The sequence below is a fragment of the Rhopalosiphum padi genome, chromosome 1 (assembly GCF_020882245.1).
Source record: "Rhopalosiphum padi isolate XX-2018 chromosome 1, ASM2088224v1, whole genome shotgun sequence".
Classification (NCBI taxonomy): Eukaryota; Metazoa; Arthropoda; class Insecta; order Hemiptera; family Aphididae; genus Rhopalosiphum; species Rhopalosiphum padi.
In genome coordinates, this window is record NC_083597.1 from 28,665,154 (window position 1) to 28,676,808 (window position 11,655).

The 11,655-nt window shown below is 24.8% G+C and overlaps 1 protein-coding gene across 1 annotated transcript; it reads right to left on the bottom strand.

Annotated features, from left to right (window-relative positions):
- Positions 1-1,183: 1,183 nt before the first annotated feature.
- LOC132932461 (troponin C, isoallergen Bla g 6.0301) lies at positions 1,184-8,057 on the bottom strand. Its single transcript, XM_060998843.1, has 5 exons — positions 7,898-8,057; positions 7,427-7,454; positions 2,681-2,824; positions 2,361-2,612; positions 1,184-1,409 (listed from the first exon to the last, which is right to left on the bottom strand). Exons 1-5 carry the CDS (start codon positions 7,898-7,900, stop codon positions 1,381-1,383), a joined length of 456 nt encoding a protein of 151 aa, XP_060854826.1. The 5' UTR covers positions 7,901-8,057; the 3' UTR covers positions 1,184-1,380.
- Between the last annotated feature and the right edge of the window lie 3,598 nt (positions 8,058-11,655).

The following is an 11,655-nucleotide window of genomic DNA, read 5'->3' on the forward strand; positions in this document are numbered from 1 at the left end:
AATAATTACAAAATATTTTAATATTGAAATTAAAAAATTCAAGGCTATTAGTAATAATCGAATATTATAACGGTATATGAAACTAATAAATATTTTAATGAATAGGACAAAAATTATATAATTATTTTACTATAACATGTAATTATATATTTACATTCATCTTTCAATAATGATGGTGACCAATCTAAGTTTTGTATGTAAGTTAGTTTCTATTAATTATTTATATTAGCAAACTATTTTTAAAGCGCAACTGTGCAACCCTATTCGTTTTTACATTTCCTGTGGTTCGTATGATAATTCTAAAATTTGGTCTTACAATAATTGATGTCACAATGAACCAATTTATATAATCATACTGACCATGATCCTTCATTTGTGATTTCTTTTACGTTCACACAAAAATTATAATGTAAATTGTGAATAATTATATTAGTAAATTATATTCGTTTTTACGTTGACCATGATTAGTGAATTATTTTATTTAACAGAATATTAATTATGAATTTTATTTCATAAATTTATAGTCCATGTTGGAATAAAATGGTTAATTATAAATATATATATGTAATAGGTATACATTTAATTCGTACAATATAATGTATAATAATTAATAAAGTAGTAAATTACATATTAGCCTATAACGAATGGGAAGTGAGGAGATCGCCTCGATCATCGGCCCATGCTGCAGTATCCACCATTTCAATAAATGTATAATATGGTAGGTATAATAAAAAAACCTTATACAAGGATTTTTAATTCTTAGCTTTATTCCTAATAGAGTAGCAGATGATGGATGCATATCAAAATTTCAATATTAATCTTTCAAAAAAATCTGTGTTTTGATATATTGAGTTTCATATACTTATATATATATATATATATATATATTAAAGATGACACATATAAATGTAGGTATAGGTACCTACCTATTTTATAAGTATATATATCATACATTTATATGTAATCTATACTTATATTAAATACCTTGCTGAGGTTGGAGTTTTACAATTTTTTACTACAATAGAACATGATTGCAATTCTTATTTTTTTTAACAACAATAAATTAGTCACAGTTTATTTATAATAATGGTATATGTTTCATCCAATTGTTATAACAAGTGATGTCTATCTGAAGAGATTTTCTCCAGTTTCACTAATCGAAAATTTATATCACGTAGCATGATTAGTTAAAACTTAATATTTTATTATCTTTTGTATTTTATAAATATAATTTTTAAGTATGTTAAATTTGGTAGAAGATTATGTGATTTATATAAAAAAAATTCTGTTTTTGTACAAAATAAATAACATGCTCTGAAAGGTGTTGACTGACGAACCCATTTCTCGAATGACTCCAGTTTGATACACCATCAGATTTCCTTATTCTCCAGTCATCATTTCCATGAATTCTAAAAATGTTCAATTCAATATTAAATTCATTTAATAGTTTCTATTTTACTTATTACAGTAAAATATTATAAAATTAATTAATTTTGATATTTTAATAGTTCAATCAATTTATCAACAAAATATTATTATTTTTATGGCGACAACTCAAAACCTGAACTATATATCCATCAGGCATTTTTAAATTATTTATTTTATATTTTTTAAATGTTAATTGCATATTTTAAAATTGTATAGTGATGTGCTAATGTCAATACATAACCCGGTCATATTTTATTAAGTATTACTGCAAAAATTTAGAATACTTATTTATTTTGCATGTTTAAGTTTTTTAATTTATTCAAAGTAAAATAATTATTTTTTATACCAAAAAATGCATCTGGTTTTCATTATATTATTTGTAGTTAGATCGAATAAGTAAAATACGAACAAATTCCACAGGGAATTACATTTATGTTGTTATAGATTCTTTTGTAACTTTATAAATAATAGATGTATATCTATAAATGTACTCTATATTAATACTTCACAAAAACACAATATGAAGAAAATATTAAAATTTTAAATACTTTCTATATGATTTGATAAATTTTAAGTGCTAACAATAGATATTGTAACATACAATGCTTACATTGTAGATATGTAACTTCCTTTTTGGTTATAGCTTAATAGTTGTAAGGGAAACAAATTTTCCAAACAATAGTGAGAGTTAAAAATGAAAGTATACTTAGATTGACAATCATGATTGAAATCTATTATTGTATATTGGTATAAATTAATTTAAAAGTATGTTTTTTATATTAATAATAATTCATTTTAGTGAGAATGTGGGTTGAGATTTTAGAGAGGGACTTTAAAATTTGCATTTCTGGATTCATATAACAAATTTATATTATTCTACTGAATAAATAAATATACGTAAGTCTGCAGCACATGAGCCTTTATAAACTTACCATCAAAATCTACTGTTCCAGAACCATCAGAATCAATTTCGTCAATCATCATGTCCAATTCTTCGTTGGTCAGCTGATCATCAAGCTCTCTCAAAATTTCTTTCAGGCATGATGTAGGAATATAACCATTTCCTTCTTTGTCGTACAACCTGAAAGCTTCACGGAGTTCTTTTTGCATGGCTTCATCGTCTTCTTCGACAATAAACTTAGCAGCCAATGTTACGAATTCGTCAAACTCCAAACGTCCAGATTCTTAAAATTTAATTTATTTAGAAATTGTGTTTAAAAACGAAATATTAAAAAGGAAAAAAAATATTTACTGTCTGCGTCAACTTCTTCAATAAGTTCGTCGAGAATCTTCTTGTTGAACGGCTGTCCCATAAGTCGTAAGATATCAGCAACCATGTCTGTGGGTATACTGCCAGAACGTTCGCGATCGAATGCATCGAAGGCTTTTCTGAGGACTAAATATTAACACCAATTAAACATTTTTTCTTTGAAATTTAATATAGTAATGGTAAGTTTCAAAAATTAAGTTTCACAGTTTTCTTAACTACATATGCTTATGTATACATATGCCCTTATTGATTTGAACAATTAAATTTTCGAACTAATACTAAATATTCAAGGAATTAATACTGTTATTTAATTAATAATATTTCAAAGACTTATCTACGATAATCACTTTTTAATATAATGATAGACATAATAAATACTATATGGAAGTAAATGTTGGTTAATTATTAATTATGGTTTTTAAATTATGTTAACAGATGTTTATTTTGTTAAATTTATGGAAAGTGAATTTTAATATAATTTGTGCTGCCGAGATATAGTTTTTATTGTAAATTTTATACACTGCATATTTTCTTTTTATAGAAATTATTTTTTAAATGAGTTTTTTTCTGCCAATAAAAGATATTACTATACGATAATATATTAACAACGGGTTCTTCGTAATTTGTAATTACCTATACTTACATTTTTTTAATACAATTAAATCTATGAGAACGAAATAATTTTCATTTTATAACAGCTATATATTAGTTCAAAAGTATATTAAATTCTTAAGAAATAATAGTTTATTTTTCATAATCAATATAAAGCTTTTGAAATTTACGTGAAAATTATGATATTTAAGTTTCAAATGTTGATTGTGATGAGACTTAATTCTAGAAACTCAAATATTTTTAGTTTGCTGATGGTTGATCCGTGTTAATTTGTTAAAACATAAATTTATATTATACGCACTATATATATATATATTTTCGAAATTCGAATGCTGAAGATAAATTCAATATAAATTTCAATGATCATTTAAATTTATAACGTATTTAAATGAATGTCAAAATTTTGGATTTAGATCAATGTTTACAAACATGTGTTTGTATTTAGTACATAATATTATTAATGCATTCTTTGATATTGTAAAATACCTAAATAATATTGTTTAAAAATATAGATGCAAATATGTATATACAATTTTAATCATAAAGTCATAACATTAATAAATAACAATAGTTAATATGATCTAACACAAAAAAACAACCGTAATTACAATTACAGATTCTATTTTTTCAAGAACTGTATTTCATATTTTACGTGTTTTAGTGTATGATAATTGATAACAAAACATAACGTAACAATTTTTGATAATAAAAAGTTTTAGGTAAATTAGATATTAAAATGGATTTTTAGGTATAAGTAAATGAAGTGGTATATTTAGGGTTAATAATCATTAATCACACAGTTTTTTTTATTGTTTAACATATTTTTATTAAAATATTCAAGCATATCAATACAATATATATAATATATAATATATATATTATATTATACTTAATACATAGGTACATAAATCTAGGTGATAAATATATTTTATGACATAAATAAATTGATCAAACTAGTTTTATTTTAATTTTATAATTGGTCAAGTGTAGATACTAATATTATAAATCTAATTTATTACAGTTTTACCGAAATACAAACCATTTATAACGACCCTACTTTTATCTCAAGTTAAGGATTTAAAAATATTAAAAAAAACAACAAACGAAATGTATTACTTACTAGCGTAAGTTATATGAATCTTTATCAAAACAATAATATAAATTCAAGATTATAATATTATATAATAAATTACGTATTTCTTTTTGTTATTATCTAAGTATTGAATAAGTAGTGCATTTAGAAAGTTGTGGATCAATAATTATCTATTTTTATTTCTGAACGTTTTAAAATACTTTCCTTGAACTATTATTGATGTGTAATTTAAAAAAAAAATAAGGAATGTTTTTACATTAACAATATGAATTAATTAACTGTTTGTAACTGAATGTTAACCTACCAAGTTCTAATAATATCCACTGTGGAAATAATAATAATAATATTTTTTAAGATAGGTTGATAGGTACGTTATGAACGGTTTCTAATGAATTGATATATTTCACCTATCGTGATAAATTTGTATAACTACATTTATTATATATCTATAGAATTAATTAATTTTTTTTTATAATTACTTTAATGCCATACATAATACATTTAACTATAAATACGTACCTACTTTAATTTTAATTCATCCGTATACAAAACTACAAAACTAAATGAATTTTGGAATATAATTTGACTAGTTAAACAATAAAAACGAATCTTAGTGATATCAAAACATATTTTTGTGAATAACTATCTAGCCTCTATAAGTTAATCTAAATACATGAAAATATATTAATTAATAATAATAGTTAATAATCATTTTATACTATATGGATGCCATGGTTCTAAATGAGTCATTTTTTTCATTTTTAAATATAGGTCTAATAAATCTAACTATACAACGTTATGTATTTCAACTTAAAGCGACTAAATTACATGTCAAATGTTGCTATTTATTATATTTAATTATTAATATTATGGAATAATTAACAAATACAAAATATAATGATTTATGGAATAAAAATTTAAGTTGGGATGTTCATGAAATTAATAATAATTTTACAATTTTACAAAATGGTGTCAAATATTTTCAAAACATTTTAATTGTAAAAGCAGTATCTGATTAAGCAATACGTCGCAGGCATAAGTTATAGGTATATTTATTATGCAATTTGGTCGAATTGTTAAAATAAAAAAAATAATCATATGATTGTAATTTAGATTGGTAACAAGACAAGCAGGAATGCTAGGAACTCATTTGAGTAGGTAGCGCAAATTAGTGTAATCAAATAACTTTGGATTAATGGAAAAAAACAAATAATATGAGGCATATTAATAATATGGTAAAAAAACATGTGGTTTTTTGAAACCGTTTACACCATAGTCGCATACTGGCTAATCGATAACCACCGTCAAAACCTGAGAATAACAAAAATAGAAACTGAATAACAAAAACATTGGTAATTGAATACGCACAAGTTTCTATTTTGTATTAGTTACTTTGGATAAATTATTTAATTGCTATTAAAAAATATTAACGGTTGGCATATTATAGTACCTATTAGGTTTAAACTAATTTATAAAATTAATTATCGTATAGTGTATATTATACTTACTACTTACAAACGTATATTAAATAATTATACGTATATAAGTAAGTATAGGTAATAACATTTTAAACTTCAAAAATATTTTAAATAATTTCAAATTTAATATCGGGTTAATAAAATTAAAAAACTTCTACCTCTACATATATTTATTAGATTATCTATTACTTTACTCGCTGTGAATAATTAAATAGATTTGCAGAATACGTATGTACTTTAATAATTATAATTCTATTACAGTTAAATGTTTTTATACTTATAGTTGTATGTTTTATCTAGATTTATACACTATACATTATAATTATTTTGTGTATAGCGTATGTATGTTCTTGTCCTTTATTCTAGAACAAAATGTTGTAAAAAGTGTTTGATTCAAATTTAGTTTCACTACATGATGTATTTTAATATTTTATGATATAACTAGGAAATATAAGTAACCTAGGCAAATTATTATAATAAGAGCAATGCTAATTTTAGGTTGTGGTCATAACACACTCGTTTAACTGATCCAGCGCTCAGCTATTATGGATGTGCCAACACTTGGTACGACTTGTGCCAAGAAGTTTATTATTATTATATTAATAAGCGTGTATATGAGTAAACGACACTAAAAGCTTATCGAGTGAGTATATATAATGGGAAAAAGTCAAATTTGCACATGTAAAAAAAAGGAACAGAAGCCTAGATTAAAAATAGAACATAAGTACATCGTTCATATAACTAAAAATTATAAATTAATATTCAGAGGTAAATTATTTGAATATAATAATATTACTATTCAATATATATATATATTATTCATATAAAATATAGTATGTTAAAATATTATTATATAGTATAATATTATTTACAAGACAAAGTTAATTATTTTTGCAAACATAATATATGGTTAGTATGTGCATATTATTATAAAAAAAAAAAACTATTGCTTGATTATTTTTATTAAGTAGATTTATTTTTATAATTTTTTATGTTTTGTTTTTAAACTTCCAAAATTGTACTTCCAATTTAGTATTTATCTAATTAAATAAAGTGATTAAATATTTATTACTTACGTTATACAACAATTATTAAGCATCGTAAGCGTGTATATCTATTATTCAGTTCAGTGCTATAGATACTTAAAACTCAAAAATATTATAAGATAATAATATACGTGAATATAGGTAATATAGAAGCTATTTATATTAGAGTATTTTTTTTTGTCAGTAAAACTACATCTGTAACAATAAAGAAAGCAATATGTAATTTATACATTAGAAACGCAAAGAAGAATTGAAATGCATATAACCAATTACAAAATACGATTATATAAGTATTCAATCGAAATCTTCTCTATTTAATAAATCATTTCTTTATACCGAACAATTCATATAATATAATTGATTATTATATAAATAGTAGTTGATAATATATTTTAATTATTTTTTTTTGTTCCGAAAATTAATCATAGAAGATAGAACGAAGAAGAGAAAAAATGAACACGGCACATGACGTTCACAAATAACGCGTAGGTATAGTTACCTGAGATTTGTTCTGGCGGTAAATCTTCCTACAAAATAAATAACAAAAAACAAATTATAGATTTCAGCCAAGAACATTTTATACGCGTGTATATAGGTGTAAATAGGTGTAAATAGTAGAAGAGATACTGAATGAAGATATTTATTTGGCAACTGAACACATACAATTGTAATTTTGAATCGAATTTCCAACGATTGGCAAAACAATAATTGTCTGCCAATGTGCCAATTTATCTTCGCTCAATATCTTGGCAGATGACAAAACTCATCCAGCAGGTAGAAACGACAATAATATATATATATACGTATACATGTCTTTCTATTTTTTTTTTTTTTTTGACACGAGCTAATAATTAAACAAACAACTATTTAATATATAGTATGGTGAATTGCCAAAAAATTTTTCATTCATCGACGCATCTACGTTAACGATACAGAACACAACATCAAACATTATTCCTATTTTACTTACCATTTTTCAAACTAGGGAAATATACTTTAACAATCAACGGGAACGTTTCGAGGAAAAAAATGTGTCGTGCGTTCGCCGCTTGTGAACTGGAGAAGTTAGATTATTACACTGAATCGCAAGCCTGCACCCCCACTGTTTCTGAATTTTCTATCTCCGGGTCTGCGTATAATGTGCTCGCTGAAGTCGAGGAAAGGGACGATGTGAAAATAAAACCGATAAAATTAGAACTTTTGGAAGACGAGATCGTCTACAACACACTACAACACTGTATTGCCCGCGTGATGTACTCAATGGCATCATTTCAGATTAATACGCGCGTTTGGTATCCAATAACAAGTCTATATAATTTCTAAAAAACTTGCGTTAACTAACTTAAAAACAGATTGAAATTTTTATACTAGGCACATTGTGCATTAATCTGATGAGTCGTCAAAAATCCATAAAAATAAAAATATCCGATTTCCTGTTGTCGGTATGCCGTTTTGCATTACGGGAGCCGCGAAAATTATTTCCAACTATTCATATTATACGCATTACTTGAATAGGGTTTTTTTAAATGTTATTATCAATAATAGATAGTAATAGGTAATAGGTAGTAACTGTATTATATAGGTATTTCAATGTCACCGGTAAAGTTTTACACCGGTTTATATAAATTGCTTATTAAATATCCAGAACACTGAATAGATACTAATGAAAAACAATTAACCTTTCACATAACATTGAGTTACAAATTATATATCGGACAACAACATCAGTTAATAGCTAATAAGTAATAGGTATACTTTATAACTGTTTTTGTATAATACGTAAAAAAAAAAAATGTACAAAACATTTTTTACAAAACGTAAAATAAAATAATAATTGCGTGTGTCCTTTAACTTTTTTAATGATCAATATTGGTATTAATCGCTATGATTATATATATTAATTTATAAAGTATTTTTAAATAAATTGTTAAAAGTATTTAGATGACAAATACTTAAAAAGTCAAAACAATTATATTTTTAAAAGAAATTGGATTTGAAAAGAGTCGGGATGATGAAAATATAAAATAGGAACATTTCCATAAAATCATATCGTTATAATAGATATGAGGCCAAGTTTTGCGGGTGGCAGCATTACTAAGACTTAATGCGGCAAAGATATACATAAAACAGTTCGCAGAATGTTTATACGATTTAATAATAGATTCTGTGGACTAAACATAATATCCCACACAAACCCATTTAGTCTATGTTGCACTCACGAATTTCACACTGACACCATTTCGTCCTTAAAATATTATTTTAATTAACAATATTATACAATTACAATTTATACTATAACACGCCTATAACACTCGTATAATATAATATAGATATTAATATATAGCTATTATCTGATATTTTGATCGATTTAAGTTTAATAGGCTTAAAAATATTATTGGTATAATAAATTATAATGTGTATTTTATATTTATCTAATACAACATAAACAAGCAAAATATGTTAAAGGTAAATACACTGCATGTTGAAATCAATGAGCTATAATACTTAGATAATATATTTAGGTACATTTTTTTTTTAATTTCAACAAAGTGCTGTCAGTTCTTACACTAAAAATAATATTTTTAAAAGTTATGAGTTAAACTGTTACATATATTTTGTGGCATATAAAATATGTCGTTAAATACAAATATATACAATATGTCAATATATTAGAAATTGTTTATAATTTATGTTGGCAGTTATAATTACTTATAAGCAAGTATTTTGTTTATTGCTTATTTTTGTTATTTAAACAGAAAAGGAAAGAAAAACCTTAATTATCAGATTTTCCTTAGTCTGTTATTACGTCAGCAGGTCCGGTTGGGATGAACCTAAAGACATCTGTAAAACATCAGTACTTTCAGGGAGGATTTTTTTTAAAATAGAAGCAACACTTTTACAGGGTTTCTAGCACTAAACATTCTATATATTCACTTGTCCACACGGGTTCCAATTTCTCCTAATTATACATCTACTTTTAAGTTATCGCGTTACGATGTAAATTTATCATTACATAAAAAAATGTCATAATAACATCACGAATAAAGAAGTGTATTAAAAAGATACGTTCGGGTAAAATGTTTTTATCTATCGTCTTACCCTTCTCGTATGTCACTATTGTAACATTTTTACCATCTATGCATTACAGTTACCGAACTTCTTGTTTTATTTCTATTAACTATTATTTGTCAGACGGGTGTGATACATCCGAATCCCACTTAGACTAATGGCTAGCTAGAGAGCCGACTCCATTTGGCTGAATTTCATACAGCCGACATGATAAAAGGTCAAATTTACAATATTGATCAAAAAATAAATAAATCAGTAAACCAGTTGTTTTTAAGTTAAATGTACATATATATATATATATATATTACATTGTATTAATATATATGAATGAAATATGATAATTATAATAATTAAATAATATAGTATGAGTGAAATATAAAAATAAAATATTGATATTACAACATATAAATATTTGTACATAAACCTATTTTAATTTAAAAATAAATAATATTAACTAAAAAATTATTAATCGTAGGAAATTGCAGTAAAATTTGTTATTTATATTAGTGATTATTGGAGCATGAATCGTATAGGTATAATTGTAAACAAATATTTGGACCCGTTTTAAATGTTTCAGCCGTAATCCAGTGCGGAGCATCAAGTTTATTCGTTTTATTTTTTATAGAAAATATCAATAATTTTTGATTAGGAACTGAAATTTCTCTTAGTAAAATTGATCACCATTTAAGCATTTTTTTTTAAATTATCAATAATATTTATTTCTCTCGAGGCAAGAGTTTTCTTGCTCGTAAAATTATTTTTCTTGTTGCTTCTACTGAAGGCATGTAAGGACGAGAAGTATTTAGAATTGTACAGTGAATATCTTGAATAATTTGAGACGGTTTTTTTCTGAGTCAATCTAACTTTATCGTTTATATTTTCAATAGCTATTTCCATAATCGAACGGTTCACCTCTTATGTATAAGAACTTTATTATCTACAATCACATGTTTCTTATTTGATAAAAATGTAACCATTCAAGCATTACAATTGTCAGAATTATTATTTTATTTTTTATGACTACGGTTTTTACATTACCAATAAAATACATTTTCACGTTGCTTATTTTTGATCATAGCATAACCATTAAAAAATAGTTATTTTTATTATTTTTATTTCAATTTGTTCCATTTAAAAAACCACACAATTCACATGTATAATAATTATACTTAAATTACTACACGAGACAGTGAGACTGTGAGACACGACCATAGACATCGCGATGGACATTTCATAATCAATATCACAATAACTGTATAAAATGATCTAATCTTATCAATTGCCTATGTCTAGTTCACTAACGACCAAGCTACCTAATATTACACCTGGCTATAATGCATTTATCTTATTATTTAATATTTAGTTTATTTGACGGTCGATAATATGGTGATTTTTATTTTTATAATTCCAACGTCTAACGGAAATTTTGCAAAGATATAAAATAATTTATATAGTTGTATAATGCAGAATAATCGCATAAATTTTCATCATAATATTTACCGTTGCATTTTTGGCACACGATTTAGTCACAGTCTCCAGTTTGTGGCTAAAAGCATGTCAGTCTGTAGATTTTTCGGCTCTTCGGCTATAAAAAGTTGTCGGCTAATTTGATTCGGCCCATTGTCCACCGCCCTGTGCCCCTGTCTGACAGCAACAGGA

Coding starts and splice junctions, on each gene's coding strand:
- LOC132932461 (XM_060998843.1), bottom strand. Junction 2,825..7,426: donor ACCGCCAGAACAAATCTCAG/GTAACTATACCT, acceptor GTTAATATTTAG/TCCTCAGAAAAGCCTTCGAT. Junction 1,410..2,360: donor TGGAACAGTAGATTTTGATG/GTAAGTTTATAA, acceptor GAACATTTTTAG/AATTCATGGAAATGATGACT.